Genomic DNA, 17,149 nt, shown 5'->3' with positions numbered 1-17,149 from the left:
CTCCAAACATGGTCTGTGTCCACGTGAAGTGCACCTGCAATCCCAGCACTAGGCACCAGTGCAGGATGTGGGGAGAGGGGTGCTTGCTTTCTGGGAAAGAGCAGTGAGGAAAGGAGAAGCAGTTACCCTCTTTCCTGTTCCTTGTATTAACCACATAATAAATGATTAGAGGTAGACTTGCTTAGGAGCCTGTACATACATACAAGCTGGAAATAAGCTCTGGCCATGTTTACAGTGAACAGGTCAGTGAAACCCAACACACTGGTGGATTTCAAGAAATTCCAAGGAAATGGTTTCAAGAAATATAAAAAGTAATCGTTTGAGGATGTGTCTGTTTCCTTTGGAAAAAGGTTAGCTCTCCCCTGCTGCTTCTCCTACATTTAAAAGCCCATAGCATTGGCTACCACTGGCAAGTAGCTGTCCCAAAAAACTTCTGTCAGAAATTCTCCCATTTCTGACCATGGATTGGTAACTGAAATATGAGAAGCTGAGATGAAAGACTGAGTTGGCTTTTTAAATTAGGAAACATTTAGAGACAAAAAAACCAGACTCTTAAATACATAGAACAAACTAACAAACTGGTGGTTGCCAGAGGGGAGGTGGGTGGGAGGATAGGTGAAATAGATAAATGGGATCAAGAGTACACTTATCTTGATGAGCACTGAGTAATATATCAAATTGTTGAATCATTATATAATACACCTGAAACTAATATAACACTGTATGTTAGTTAAACTTCAATAAGAAAGAGAAATAAATAAAAATGGTTAAAATGGCACATTTTATGTAATGTGTATTTCGCCACAATAAAAAAATTGCCCAAAGAACTTGATAGAAAATGCAAGATGCTTCCAGGAACCTCTTTAAGGTGCAGCATTCACATATCTTATTACCATTGCAGCATGGAGTTAATTCTTACAATCCCCGGGGGAAAGTACTGAGATGACCAACTGTCCCATTGTGCCTAGGACGGAGGGGCTTCTCAGGAAGCAGGACTTTCAGTGCCAAAACAGGAAACCAGAAAAAAAGTTGGTCACCTTAACAGTAGCCAGCAAAGGCGCATCTTCAAGAAAGACAAGATGGCAAGATTGCTACTGGTGGAGGACAAGGTGAGGTAGTGCGTAGCGAGGCAGTCTTCAGATGGCAAAGCAGGCCCAATCAAGACTTCTTGCACTTACCACAATGGAAATGTTTTTTGTTTTTTTGTTTTTTGCTTTGCACTTTTATCTAAAACTGGATTGCCTTGGCTTCTTTAATTTACCTTTTTGATGACCAGTGGACAATTTGAATAAGGAAACCGTGCGGACCTGGCCTACATAGGGCTGGAGGTGCTGACAAAGAATACGCTGATGGACATAATGCAGAATGCAGAGACTGTCTATTCTGTAAGCATTCAAGTTAAGCCCCTTGGGTCTTCTGGAGAATAAACAAACAACTGAAATGGCTTCCTCTGATGAGCCACTTGGCTGCTCAAGGGCAGAATCCCCTGATCGACTTTTTTGCTGGCTGCCAGCTACTCAGCATTGTACCCCAAGTATGAAAATCAAAATTTGTGTTCCCAAGTGACTTTTCTTTTGCCTGCTCTACTTCTCTCTCTCATATTTAAATCCTGTTTGATTTTTTTTTTGCCTTTGTTAGAGGAAATCAGTCTATTATTTCCCCTTACATACAAATCAATAGCTTGTTAATAATTTAAAAAGTAAAGCAGAAAATATTTTGGTAGACTCTAACAATTATACCACTGGATCATTTTCGTTAGTGAAACTTAAACACCAATCTCTTACTGAAATAATGTTTATCTTTAAATACATTTGTATTTTGGAACACATCCTCAGTGTTCCAAAGCATCTTTCAAAGAAGAATGAAAACATTCCTGTCCTCATTTTTACCCACATAGGAAACTGGTGGGTGTTTTCATTAGCAACTATCCAGAATCATTTTAATTTTTCTGCTCTCCCCATTGCACCACTTTCCAGATGGCCACGAGTTCTCTTCATTATAATAGATTGGACTGTGTGACTCCATGCTTAAGGTGCTGCATTGGTTTCCTGCACTCATTAGGATAAAATCCATTTTCTTGACCATCACACAGGTGGTTCTGCCCCATCTGTCCACATGGTAACTCTCCAGTTTTGCTTCCCATTGATCCAGTCACACTGAAACTCTCACCATTTTCCAAACACCTCACACCCTGTTTGTGTCTTTGCCTGAGCTGCTTCCATTGCCAGGAAGTGCCTCACACCCTCAGCCCAGCTCCTTACAGTCTTACTTTTTTCCCCCACCCAGTTCAAAAGTTACTCTGTGTGGCTTCCCTGATTCTCCACAGCTGGTTAGTTGGCTATACCAGCTGCTGGCTTCCACAACACTTTGCTCATAACTTTAACATAGTTCTTACTCATTGCTGCTGTCTCCACCTCATTAGGATGCTGGTATCTTGAGGGCAACCAGTATTTCTTACTATCTCACCATTTCTTATTTCGTGACCTCAAAAGAAGCTCGAAGACATACTTACATTTGTTCTTAGAGAAGAAGCATTAAAACTAAATTCAGTTAAGACAATGGAAGAATATTTAAACAAAATACTTATTTTTTTTTTCAGGAGGAATAAATATTAAAACCAAATCTAATTCTGGAAGCATTAAATGTGTAGGTACCCTATCAATGACTGTCACACAGATGAATCAGATTTGTGACAGAAAGGAAACTTCAAGGCCCTTCAGCCTATGATACATTGCTCTACCCTTAGCTACCTGATTTGTTAAACAAAAATATAAAATTAATACTAATAAGAGAGAATTCTGATAAGACAAAGTGTAGGGTATAAGAGTGTCATCCTCTACTTCAAAGGCTGAAAGCACTGTTCTCTGGAGACTACCTCCTTTCTCGTCTTTCTTCCAATTCTGTGCCTTGCAGGCAGATCCATTCAGGCTCCTTTCGGCTACGCATGCCACACCTACACGAGTTCTCCACAGCATTCCCTTTGCCCAGTATGCTCTTCCTCCCTTCCCATTGTTTCATTTCATGTTAGGAAATCCCAATTCCCCACAGACTCTTTGCCACATGATTAAAAGAACAGTATTTGTTTCTCCAACAATCTCTTCATCCTCTAACCACCAGGACACTGATCTCTTTGCCCACTTTTATTTATGAGTTGATTTGACGTACATCGAGAATCTGTCATCATCATCTACCTGGGGAAGTGAACTTTAATTAGGCAGAGCCATGTCTGCCCACATGCGTTGTGTTGTGTCTATCACAACTTCACACGCAGACAAGGGCTGAATAGTGTGGTCCCCAGAACAGACCCTGTCTCTGTCTCCCTGTCAGGTGAGAATACGTGAGGCTGGTGGCAATGGCTCATGCTAATAATGTGTTTCTGGTAGCTCATGAATGTGTTGGCAGCCTGTAAATGCGTTGGCTCCTACAGTTGAGAAGGAGTGAGCAAGTAACAGTTGAAGAAAATTTAAGCAAAATACTCTTTCCCATAGGGAAGAAATATTAAACCTAAATTCAAATCTGGCAACATTAAGGTAATACATATACTTTTGTCAGTCTCAACATTTTTCCTTCTTCTTTTTTTTCCAAATAAAATGATTCAATGCTGACCCAGAAATCTTCAAATATAACATCTTATAGCTAATGACAAAACACCACCTGAAAGGTGCAATTGAAAGATTTTCTTTATCATGAGAAGGTACAAGAGGAATAATTATCATCAAAGGCTTGTATTGCTTTCATTGTGGAACAGCAAAATTGCTGCCCTTCTCTATCAAGTCAAAATTGTTATCTATGGTGTAATTTCCAGAAAAATAACTATGGGACGATGGACTATAACTTAGAAAAATCATAAATGAAGCAATTGCATGTGCAGAACAGAGGACACAAGGAAACTGCCTAACACCACTATATCCATTGACTCAAGATCAAATAAGAAGAATTTTATATGATTTATAGTGTAAGTGGAAGCTTTCGTTTATGTGGCAACTGAAGACTTTCCTATGGTAGTAAAATATGGCTGTTGCAACTGAAACTTGCAAGCATACAAAATAATGGATACTTTGGTCACTCAGATATAATAAATGATGGTGAATATGAAGCAATTACATGACGTCTCCATTTAAGGGATGTAGCCATCAACAGGTAGTCATGATAATATAATGAAGCTAACATTATTAAGTACTTATCTAAGTGCTTTGTGTTAACTCATTTAATTCCCAAAACAATCCTTGGAGGTGGGAACTTCCAGTATTTCCATTTTGCAATTTAGAGACTGGGCACGGAGATGGTGCCCAGTCTTTCCCAAATTTACACAGCTAGTAAGCAGACAGGTTACAATAGCAAATCAATATATCCTGATCTGTGAGCCAGACTTTCCTCAATTTGATAAAAACCAAGAGTGGAATGTCTAAGTGTATCTTTCTTTATACCACAGTCATGTTCCTGCAAAGACATCTGTAAATCAGAAATTTAAAAACAGAGCCAGAGTAGAATGTAAACTTTGTGAGAATTTGTCAGTGGCTGTGTTCCTAGTGCCAGGATAGTGCCTGAGTCATGGTAGGCTCTTGGTAAACATGTAACAAGTAAGTGAATAAACAGCGAAATGAGGAGAATCTAATAGGGTACTTTGCAATGAGAAAGTGTTCAATAGATTTGTTTTTAATGGGATTTAAAGGAATTTACTTTATGAATTCATTCGAGAAGAGGAGTCACTTTCTGATTTTTTATATGCATAAATCCATATTTTCATATCATTTGCTTAAAGATGAAATGGGAAAGCATTTTCATTTAATAGAATATTCTTAAAATTTTTATAGAAGGCAAAAAAAAATCAAGGATGTCAAAATTCTTGTAGAGTCCTAAGATTATTGTAGAAAGCTCAGTTATCATCTCAGGACCTATAACTTTTCACATTCACGGTGGGAGATCCAACATTTTCAGCCAACAATTCACAAAGTCATACTTGTAGTCACTTCTCAGGCCTCCAGAAGAGTTTTTAGTCCAACTATGGAATACTGCAATGTATTTAGGCTATAGAATCTTGAGAAACCTGCACCCACTTAACTGTCTTAATCATGTTTTGGCTCTGAGAGGTAAATGAAAAAGTTTCCAGTAGTAAAGAAAAAAACCCAAAATCAAAACTAATAACTCACCAACTTTTCTCATAGATTTAGCCAAAATAGAGGACAGTAATGAGAATACCCATTATATGGAATAAGAAATCATGGAAGCCCTAAGTCAGGACCTGGACAAAAGACAGTCTGTGTTTCCATCCAGGTACCATTAACATTCCCCTACATTGGTTCTTACCAACAAGTTGTGGGAACACAAGGGCCCAGTAACCTAGTGGTTTTTTATTTATTTATTTTTTATCTATTTTTTAGTAAATTTTAATTTCATTTCACTTAGGTGCTATGTCAAGGGCTATCTATAAGATCTTTCTACACCAGCACCTATGAGGACAAGGTTGACCAAAGTCAAGCTGAATACCCAATGAATTACCCACCTGGATAAGAGTGGTAGCTGCCCTGCTGCCTGGTGCAAGCTTAGCTCCTCCCTACATCCAGCTTCTCAGGGGCAAACAGTTACAATGTCCCGTGTACCATATGCAGAGACAGTCTTTACAAAGCTGATTACTTATATTTCCAATATTTCAAAATCCGCTTTCTGAAACCACTTATGGAGTCACCTGTTTCCATTTTGCAAAGTTAAGGTTATAAATAATTTTAATTTATGGCTTTTCCAGAGAGGTCTCTCCTTCCCCACTCCTCCATTAAACTCTGGAGATGCCAGGGTCTCTCTTTCCTATGCTAAGGACCACCTGCCATTTGAAAGGGTCCTCAGAACCTAGCATATTGCCTGGCGCATAGTAGGCACTAAATAAAATTGAATGAAAGATATCTTCCTTATATCCTCTGCCTGCAAACTAGTGAAGCTTTTGATGAGCCACCAAAGAGGCTATCATATACAACTGCCAATTGTATGCCAGACACACTTGCAAACAATAATGTCACACATATATTTACGCTACCAAAACTCAGTGGATGGACCACCAGAGCCAGGACCCTTGGATTCCTTAGGTGGACACAGCCTGCTCTTTGTTGATTATGAATGCTGGCTCCAAGTCCGTCAGTAACCTTGGATATGCTTTTTCTCTCCTTTGGGCTCTGTTGCCTCATTTATAAAATGGGGATCATAGAGCTAACATTCCTTGCTCCTCTGAGAATTTTTTGTGAAGTAAACTCAAGTCATTCACAAGGCCACAGTACTACCCCAATAAATAATTCATGGATGCTTCTGCTAGTCAGAATAAGTAAAACTGCAATGCAGTGATCATCATTTAAAATGGAAATTGCTGCTCACAATATTCATACCTACGATTTAAAATAAGTACGACTGTGTGGGATATAATGAATCCTGTCAGGTTTTAGGAGGGGAAGGGTTTTTTTTTCTCCCTCCTTTTTTTTGTTAAGACTATAATGCAATTACATTTAAATCCATTAAATACTTGGTTCCAAGTGTCATTTTGGATGATCCTGAGGTTTGCCTTTACTTTCCTGGAATGCAGCCCCAGCCTGTCACACTTCAGTAGAGGAGGGGGTCTGGTATCTGCCACTTCTCTTGCCAGACTCTTTAATGGGAAACTCAAGAGCTGCAGCTTCCACACGTCTGCCGTGGGCCTTTCATTTTGTTGGTAATACCTCAGTGCACTCTTCATTCCAAACCAGTGATGGGAAGGAAGTCTCCATCCATGTTGTTTTCTGTCATTCTGTTACTGTGTCAACTTGCCAATCCATTGTTATCTTTGCACTTTCTTACATTTATGTAAAAGGTTGGCAACCACATAATAACTCCTTATTTTCAGCTGATGTCGATATACAGGAAGTGCTAAAAATGATTTTGGCTGCCCTTTTTACTTTGGAAAAGGTCATTCTTATCCTGTGTCATTCACAATTGTAAAACTAATATATACACATGCTTAAGCACTAAAATACACATATCTCTTAAGGAGAGACATGATAAATGATAGAATGGAAAGAGACTGTAGGAAACAGACAGTTGAACAGGATCATTAGTCACCTATGAATAAGGCAACCTAAGATTCCCACTCCGGCTGTAACACTGTGGATCTGAGCAAATCATTTTACCCGATGCCTTAAAGATATGAATAAGGGGGTATTACTTTCTGTTTCTAACCTCCTTGTTATAAGAGATTGTTAGTGAGGATGATAGGTGGCTCTAAAATTTTGAGCTCTGTAATCTAATACTAAAATCCACACACAATAGGTGAGATAAGATGTATTCAAAGTTACCCAGACAGAGAGTGGGTTCTAAGCTAGATCCAGGCTTGCATGTAGCAGATGAGGTGTACTAATTAAGCCTAAGGAAGGATGAACCAACGATAGGAAGGAGGTCAGTGAGGAAACAAAGATCCATGTCTGCTGTGGTGGCTGTCCCTGCTTGGGGAGAGGGACACTGAGTCTTGGGGGTGTAGATGTTGTTTGGATACCAAATGGAAGTCTGGGTGAAAACCCAAAATTATCTATTCTGCCTTGCCCTGGTTTCAAACTCAGCAACCTACAAATAACTATTTGGGGGCGCCTGGGTGGCTCAGTTGGTTAAGTGTCTGACTTTGGCTCAGGTCATGATCTTGTGGTCCATGGGTTTGAGCCCCATGTCGGGCTCTGTGCTGACAGCTTGGAGCCTGGAGCCTGCTTTGGATTCTGTGTCTCCCTTTCTCTCTACTCGTCCCCCACTCACACTCTGTCTCTCTGTCTCTCTCTCAAAAATAAATATTAAAAAAATAATAATTATTTGGATTTTCCTGCTACATCAATGTCTGTCTAGAATGAAGATGCCCTGAATAGAAAATACTGCTTGCTTGCTTGCTTTATTCATTCATTCATTTATTCATTCATTCCATAAATATTTACTGAGTGTCCACTATGTGGTAGGCACTGTTCTATGCCCTGAGAACACACTAGTGAGTAAGAACAGACCCAAATACCTGTTTCAAGAAAGCACATAACCTGGTTGGAGGAGACTATTGAAACAAATGAATAAAATACATACTGTGTCAGATGGTGATAAGTGTTACGGTGAAAAATGAAACAAATAAGGGATGACGGAGTGCTCCTGTTGGGATTGCTAATTTAAATATGGAGCCAGAAAGTCTCACTGACAATTTGAATGAAAGAGTGAAGGAGGGAAGCATATGAATGTCTGAGGGAAGAGTCAGTGCAAAGGCCTGGAAGCAGGAATGTGCTCGATGCATCTCAGGAAGGCCAGAGTGGCTGGAGCATAGTGAGCCAGGGAGCAAGAGTAAGAGGTGGGTCCAGAGGGCCACTAGAAACCAGATTGTGACTTGAACCTTTCCACAGCTGGGAAAGGACATTTCTCCCCATGAGGATACAGATCATGACTTAGCAATTTGGTGTCTGGCTCTTGTACCTCCTTTGAACTTGGCTAAGGTGCATCCATTTCTATGAACCTAAACCATTCTTGGAGTTTTTGGCATATTTAACGTTCTGCCCCTGAAAAGTTGAAGACCTGACCCAGAAACCGGGGGACTCCTTTATGGTGCTGTTCTTAGGGTGACCAATCAAGATTCCTAACTTTATCATCGCATGTATCTTCAACAGGTATTTGAGATGTGAGCTCTGTACTACATCATGTATTCATCACTTTAATAGTGACTTAATGAACATATTTAGATGGGGTTTTACATGTAAAGTGAGGGATCTAATGGATACAGAGTTGTCAATGAGAAAGTTCACATAAGTATATTGATGGACCTGATGGTGAGAGATCTGGGCTTGAATCATGGAACCAACACTACCTATGGAAGCTTAACAAAGTTTTTTTAAGTTCTCTGAGACTTTGTTTCTTCCACTTCCAAAAGGGTGGTTGTAAGAATGAAATAAAATGAAATGGGTGGTTAGGAGGATTAAATGAAATAATGTACACACTGGCAAATCATCTGTGGTCAGTAACATCCTTTCCTTTTTCATCTCCCCCTTCTCAAATTTTCCTTCGCACTGCGTGATTCAGAATTGCTGCCCACCTTGAATCACAAAGAAATCTTAATTACCCATCAATTTTGGCACCATAGGCTTCCAATAACGCTCTTGAACAAAGGAGCCCAGGTTGTTTCAGTGAAGACCAACACAATCAGCAATCCATTTGGTTTGCACCATACTCTCTAGACCCTTCCAACCTCCTACAGAGCTGTGGAGGTGGAATGGTATTATAAATGTAAGGCACCCAACACAATGTTTGGCCATTATTTGTCCTCACTCAATGTTAATTTTTATTATTTTTATTCCCCTGTAGTTTTTTTTGGAAAATGTTATGGAAATGTATATGTGTATGAATTATGCTATGAAAAAGTAAAAAAAGAAAACAAAACTATGAGCAACTGGGGCTTGTTTTACTGATACCAATAGTACATTAAGAGGGTCTTTCTAGGGTCTGAATTATGGGTATAAATTGAATGTGAATTGAGTACTGTGATGCTTGGTTTTATTTACTACCCCAAAATTGGTTTTTCTACTACCCAATTATTCAGTGGATATGGGTCACTATCTCAGTCACCGATCAGTTGACTTTAAGGAGATAATCCTCAGTAATGTGAGTGAGCCTCATGTAGACAGTTGGATGACCATAAGAGCAAAACTGAGGCTTCCTTAAGGAACAAAGAATTCTGCCTCAAGACCGCACCATTAGCTCCCACCGGAGAGTTTCCAGACTGAGAGCCTGCCCTACAAATTTTAGACTTGCATCCCCCACATTCACAGTAGCCAATTCCTTGACATAAATCTATGTATATGTGTGTGTGTGTGTGTGTGTGTGTGTGTGTGTGTGTGTGTGTATGTATGTGTATGTGTGTATGTATATGTTTGTATATATTTATATGTATGTGTATGTACATATATATCTATGCATGTGTGTGTGTGCGTGCACATGTGTGTATACTCCTATCGGTTCTGTTTCTGTCTCTCTGGAGAGTCCTGATACAGGTGCATATGAAGGCTTATTTATTCTTCTTTTCCTTTTATCAGTAATTCTTTATGATGCCTAATTCGCATGATGCAATTTTACTGAAATGAAACTCGAGCAACTCTAAACTGCATAGTCAGTTTCTTTCAGCCTGTCAACAATTTCTTTTTGGCCTAGGCCAGGCCACTTGACCCTGGGGTGGGGGATCATCCCTACACTGATGGTGGCTGGCACAGCCTACCTATGAGATATAAAGGGCACATCACCTGTGTTCTAGGTGAAAAGCAGAAAAAACATAAATGCCAGGTGGATGATTTGTTTCGGAAATACAGATGTCTCAAGAGGTCACGAGGTGGAAACTGGTTGGTTTGCTACTCTCTGGGTATGAATTCAGAGCATAACTAGGATATAAAAACTTTGTTGTCTAAGTGAAAATACATTTGTGCAGTGGTGGTAGCACTGCAATTTGTAGAATGAATGCACAGGAGGACATATTACCATGAGAAGAGATGCTACTGACAGGGTAAATCTGCTTTCAGTTTTTGCAAGTCTGTCCGCAATCATATGGAAATAAACCCCTGGTGAAAAGTGAGATAAAAACTGTGACGTCATCTGAATTTAGTGTCACCGCTCTAAGCTAAAATTTTGGGTGAGTCTCTGCTTTCATTTCTGGTCTCCAAGTTATTTTTCCCACTTTACTCCTTTTCTTCATTATAAAGCATTCCTCACAGCACTGTCAGAATTTGAACAAAAACATCTTATATCTCATTTCCGATTTGTCATTTTGTGTTATTATGATTTATAATAAGACATATATATATATAGCCTTTAAGAATTTATATATAAGACATATATATGTCTTATATATACGAAGAATTTCATATATATAAGACAAATTCATATAAGAATTTATAATAAGACATATATATATTTGGCCTTTAAGAATTTCCTAAGTGATTACAGCAACAATGGTATCCTTTGTTATGTTAATGAGGTGGCATTTGGACCCCACATAAGGATGGGGGCTGCTTGCCAGGAGAACCAATCTGTGATCTGAGGGCTGGATATTTCAGTTTCCCTCTCCTTCACCTCTGGGGGGCGGGGAGAGGGGCTAGAGATGGAGTTCAATCACCAATGGCCAGTGATTTGATCAGTCATGCCTATATAATGAAGCCTCCATAAACACCCAAAGGACAGGGTTCAGAGAGCTTCTGGGTTGGTGAACATGTGGGGATTTGGGGAAAGTGGTGCACTTTGAGAGGGCATGAAAGCTAGGTAACCTTTCCCACATACCTTGCCCTCTGCATCTCTTATCCTTTTATAATAAACTGGTGATACTTACTAGCTAGTAAAATGTTTCTCTAAGTTCCATGAGCCACTCCAGCAAATTAGTTGAACCCAAGGAGGAGGTCATGGGAACCTCCAATCTGTAGCCAGTGAGTCAGAGGCATGACTTGAAAATTGGGTCCAGGAACCCAAAAAGACATTTTCTTACTTTATACGTTTCATAATCAAGCAGCCTTTTGTGTATTCTTTAGTCAAATTTTTATAACTTCCTAAAAATTTGGTTATCAGATACTGTAAGCAATGGCAGGGGAAAACTGTATTTCCAGATGAGAAATCAACCTGGAACATAAACCTGCATAACTTGCTAAGAACCAGCTTGCCTGAGAGAGACCAGGAAGGCTTTACGTAGTTAATGAGATTCCAGAACCTCCAAGAGGAAGTTAATGGCCAAGACGAGTGCTTTTAAAGTGGTGGAAACCTACACTGTCCATAAAGGCTCAAGATTGATCAAGGCAAGGTATCTGTCCCGAGAGAGAAGGGCTGTGGGAAAACAAAACTGTAGGCTCAAAAAACCTCTACTTTGCACATGTCCATTTTGTAATTCTTGGAATGTTCTACTTTTGCAGAATTGCTTTTTAAAATCTCACCTGTTTTACTTTTGCTTATATCTGCAATCTTCAATTGGCTTCTCTTCATTCTTACATAATTTTTTTTCTTACATAGCCATTCCTCCAATTTGCCTTCCTTCCCTCCCTGCTGTGAATTTCCTGTATTTCTTTTGCCTCCTCTCCCATTTCCATTTTACCTCTTCTGCACCTTACTCTTTGAATTTCTTTTGGCTGTTCTTAATTCTTCCTCCTCTCCCACTGATCTGTTGTGGTTTTAATCATTGCTTAGGCGCTTTAAAATCACCCAGTGACTGACATTTTCTCCCTGAAAGGAGAAGGATTTGTGACTGTGGAAAACTAACTACAAAGACCCAACACATTCAATTTTCAGCGCAGTTCTTTCCTTTCTTCCGTGGTGCTTTTGCTTGGGATTAGAGATGGACCACTTACTGCAATTCACAATGGCAAAGCCCTTCAGGCCTCACTTCTCAGCCCTGTCAGTCACAAGGCAAGGTGTATTGGAGCCACTATGTTTACACTGATTGGTAGAATGTTAAAATTGGCCTTCATGAAGAAAAGCTTACTCAAATCTGCCTGGAAAACAAACTTTTCCATTATTTTATAATGTGGTGATCATACTCATTCTTCCTCTCAGACCACTCGTTCTCTTTGCCCCCTGCCCCACCCCATGTTTTTGCCTCATGAAACAAGAGCACACAAATGGGTTTCTGGGAGAAGGGTGAAGGATTTTTGTTGTTACTCTGGCCAACTGACAAGAAGTAAGATCTTTGCAAAGGGAAGAAAGTAAAATTAGTTCAACAGATCAGTCCTCAGGACTATACGATTTTATCATCTGGCATTTAGGGAAATATTAGGTTGCCACGAATACACTAAATTCGTTTGACTCTGAGAGATTTCACTTCAGCTCTTTGTAACACTTAAGTATAGACTAATTCAGCTTTTCACTTTTAGATAAATTTGGTAGTGAATTCACTTTACCTTTCTGTGTTTCTTGAAGAGCAGGAACATATATCTCAACGACTAAGTGCTTGAAGTTAATGTCTGGCAGGCAGCAGGATCTGGGAGATCATCATTATCAAAGGATACTTGTGGTCAAAGCTGTACCACATTCTGAAGAGCCAAGCACTCTCTGTTTTGGTTGTGTTTTTATCCAAGTTATTTGCTTCCTGGAGAAAGACAATAGAAAAAGGTATAGGATAAATAATCAATATAAAATATTGACATATACGATCAACATTAATATAGAATATATTCATATATTTTCACTATAAAAATACATGTCAAACAAATTTAACCACATTAAAATTTTTTTCTGGGTTGTGAGCATTTTTTAAAAATATTTTTAATTTTATTTTTTGAGAGAGCACAAGCAGGGGAGGGGCAGAGAGAGAGTGAGACACAGAATCAAAAGCAAGCTCCACGATCTGAGCTGTCAACACAGATTCTGATGCAGGGCTTGAACACAGGAACGTGAGATCATGACCTGAGCTGAAGTCAGATACTCAACCAACTGAACCACCCAGGGGCCCCTGGGCTGTAGGCGTTTTTATCTAAATGGTGAAACAGCTGCCAAGCAAATGAGCTCATAGATCTTGCCATGTGGATGACACTCTTGTGGCATAATTCAACATTTACTTTTCCTCGTAATCCCTACTTTATTAAACATCTAAGAAATGCCACTTTTTTGACATCAATAAAAGTGATATTTCTGTCAGATTGCTGTTGTGTGATTTTTCCAGTTTACTTCTGTCAAATTTGGATGGTATTTATTTATGACTTACCAAAAGGTCAAGTCTAAAGGGATGATAACAATCTAATAATTGTTAAGCTAGTTTTCATTCATTTTCTTTTTGATCATTACCAAATGCTATGGTTAATTTTTGATATCTTTCTATTTTGATTTTAAGAGTTTTGAAGTACATATTCCTTATAGAAAGCCTGTAATAATCGAATGTGCTTGTCTATTTTTTTTTTTTTTTTCAAAATGGTCAAAGTGGGAGGGAAGAAGATAAGGAATTAAAAAGGGAAAGCATTTGGCCTTTCAGACAGCCATGGTCAACCCCACCAAGTTCTTCGACATTGCCGTCGACATTAGCATCTCCTTCTAGTTGTTTACAGACAAAGTTCCAAAGACAGTAGAAAACTTTCATGCTCTAGGGAGAAAGGGATTGGGGAGAAAGGATTTGGTTATAAATGTTCCTGCTTCTACAGGATTCTTTCAGGATTTATGTGCCAGGTGACCTGACTTCATAATCCATAATGGCAAATCCATCTATGGGGAGAAATTTGATGATGAGAATTTCATCCTGAAGCACATGGGTCCTGGCATTTTGTCCATGTCAAATGCTGGACCCAACACAAACAGTTCCCAGTTTTTCATCTGCACTGCCAAGACTGAGTGGTTGGATGTTCAGCATGTGGTCTTTGGCAAAGTGAAAGAAGGCATGAATATTGTGGAAGTATGGATTGCTTTGGGTTCAGGAACGGCAAGACCAGCAAGATCACCATTGCTGACTATGGACAAATAAATTTGACTTGTGTTTTATCTTAACTACCAGACTATTCCTTCTGAGGCTCAGGAGGGCCCCCCTTTATCCCCATTTGCTCAAAATATCCTATAATCTTTGTGCTCTCACTGAAGTTCATGAGTTCCATACTTTCCTTACTCTCCTCCAAGTCTAGCTCAAATGCAGAGGTAAGTTTATGATTATGAAATAAAAACTAAACAACAAAAAAGAAAAAAAGAAGAGAAAGCATTTGATGGGTGTTTATGTGAGACTAGAGGATGAAGTGTGAGAAAAAGGAAAGAAGGTAAAAAATGTGAACCTTAGAGACAGATGATAATGAATATTGCAGTGTGGTAGGAAGGAGATTCAGTGGCATTTTTACTGCTTTTGTGTATCCGATTTTGCATATTAAGAAAAGAGATTTATTTCTAGGCTTCAATCTGTTGTAACTTTCTCCATCAATAAAAGCATTTATATATCTTGACATGGACTTTATTGCTTTGTTCCATTGCTTTGTTCGGACCCACAGTTTTAATCCCCAAATTGTAACATTTGTTCACAGTCCAGTAACGATGTGAATATTCTCAAGAAATGATGATGTGTGGAAGACAATTGCAACCCACGGGCTGTTCCAAAGCCAGCCCATAGATGAACCCAAGTAGATTTGCTTTCATTTATTTTATTTACTTTTTTCCCCATTCCCAGACAGTTCCACTGATAGTGAATGATAAAGAGCTGTGTTCTGCTCTCTGAAACATGTGTAGCAGCAGATGCTATAGTTCCACCCCCACAAATAAAATGGGAATACAAGAAAGCAAAATGTGGCCCATTTCTAGTTCATATCTTTTGTCTAAAATGGTTGAAGCAGAGACTCACAATAAAATTAAAACCCAATCTGGCAGCAAACCTTGTATAAATTCTTGAATGGTGTTCCCTAGAATGCCACTGTCCTACATGGTGCCGATGGAAATTTTGTGTTAATTGTTTAGGACAAGACAGGTCTGATAGTGTTGGAAAGGTCTCTTACATACGGACTTCTCAGAGGCTTTCATTTATAAATGAGCATTGTAAAATCTTCAAGAGGGAAGTGTTTCTCAAACTTGGAACCGTAGAACCCATTCATCATTCCCAAGCCCCACGGTGAAACATCTATGACCTTTTCAGGGACATTAGGTTTAAAAAATCTGTTTTCTTATAAACCTGAGTTCCATGCCTTGTTATCTAGAGTTAGACTTTATTCATCATATCCCCCTCAAAAGGAAACCAATGTCAATTTAATTTCTGTCCTTCCCCTGAGTCTTTCTATAGCCGTTTCTATCTCAACAAAGGTGTCAGATTTGCAAAATCACAGCTGCACATAGTGTTTTCTTTATTATTTTGTAACATCTGCAAACTGTTTCTGAGTCACCATTTCTCCAACAGGCACAGCTTTTGGAGTCCAGCTGGCAGAGTAAAACTACTCACCCTAAAGCAAATTAGTTAGAAAAATTGGGGGCCAACACTAGAGAGTTGTCTATCTCTCCATTTTCCTTTTCTTTAAGAACAATAAAGGACTTACAAAATCTTATCCATCAGCAGGCACAGGTAATTTTTGTTAGCTCTAACATCTACTGATGACAAGATAGTCATTGAAGAAAACTGATAGAAATTAGTGTAAGCAAATCACAGTTTGGGTTTGACTGTTCGTTTTTAAGTATAGGTGGTCTGTGTGGTGGTGAGCTCTCCCAGCCTCTAGCACCCTCTCTGCAGCAGTCCCACTGAATGACGTTTGCAACAACGACACTGAATGCTCATTAATTCCTTGGCAGCATGCTAGTCCCATTATTCAGTCATTAACTTTTTTTTTAGTCATTAGTTTTCAGCTTTCAAAACACTCTATCTATCAGGGTAGTTGTGTTTACACCTATTGTATAGGTGAGGACCTAGAGAAGCCCAGACAAGGGAAGAGATGAGCCCAAAGTCACACAGCAAGCGCAAGCAACAGATCTGGAATTTGATTGTAGGACTGCTGGACTCCAAAGGTGATGTTCTTTTTGCCAGTATCTCACTTAGTCTTTAAGCTTTTAGAAAGTACAAACATTAAATAAGTTATTGGGCTGCAGCTTCCTAGCCTGAAAAACTAATTGAAGAAATTGGATTGGCTGGTCTCCAAGGTCCTAATCATATGGAAAATATTATATTTATATATAAATGACAACAACAACAATCACAGCTGATACTTCTTGAAAACTTACCATATGCCAGACAGTATTCTAAGTGCTCTTCATAGATTAACTCTTTTAATTATTATAGCAGCTGAAGTATGTTCTACTATCATTCCTATTCTACTGATGAGGAAACTGAGGCAACTGAGGCACAGAGAGGCTTCCAAACACATTTGGGACCTCTCAACAGCCAAGATTCCTCTCATCCAGGTGAGGCCCCAAGTTATAAGTGGGGAGTAAACTAGGGCAAAAGAATATTTGAATGGGGGGGCACCTGGGTGGCTCAGTCAGTTAAGCATCTGACTTTGGCTCAGGTCATGATTTCACAATTTGTAGGTTCGAGTCCTGCATCAGGTTCCGTGCTGACAGCTCAGAGCCTAGAGCCTGCTTCAGATTCTGTGTCTCCCTCTCTCTCTGCCCCTTCCGGCTTGCACTCTGTCCCTCTGTCTCTCAAAAATAAATAAACATTAAAAAAAAAAAGAATATTTGAATAGGGCGATGAGGTCAGGATTCTGGGGTGATCATG

At 39.2% G+C, this 17,149-nt stretch overlaps 1 protein-coding gene across 3 annotated transcripts in view; it reads right to left on the bottom strand.

Moving 5' to 3' along the window:
* SLC9A9 (solute carrier family 9 member A9) overlaps positions 1 to 17,149 on the bottom strand; it is a 581,314-nt gene that overhangs the window by 89,841 nt on the left and 474,324 nt on the right. For all 3 annotated transcript variants that reach the window (XM_078432268.2, XM_078432267.2, XM_078432269.2), the window contains one exon: positions 12,999 to 13,074. In XM_078432268.2, coding sequence (XP_078288394.1) covers positions 12,999 to 13,074 — 76 coding nt within the window. The remainder of the gene's footprint in view (positions 1 to 12,998; positions 13,075 to 17,149) is intronic.

Source organism: Panthera onca, chromosome C2 (genome assembly GCF_046562875.1).
Source record: "Panthera onca isolate mPanOnc1 chromosome C2, mPanOnc1 haplotype 2, whole genome shotgun sequence".
NCBI classification, from domain to species: Eukaryota; Metazoa; Chordata; class Mammalia; order Carnivora; family Felidae; genus Panthera; species Panthera onca.
This window is presented reverse-complemented; position numbering and strand designations above follow the sequence as displayed.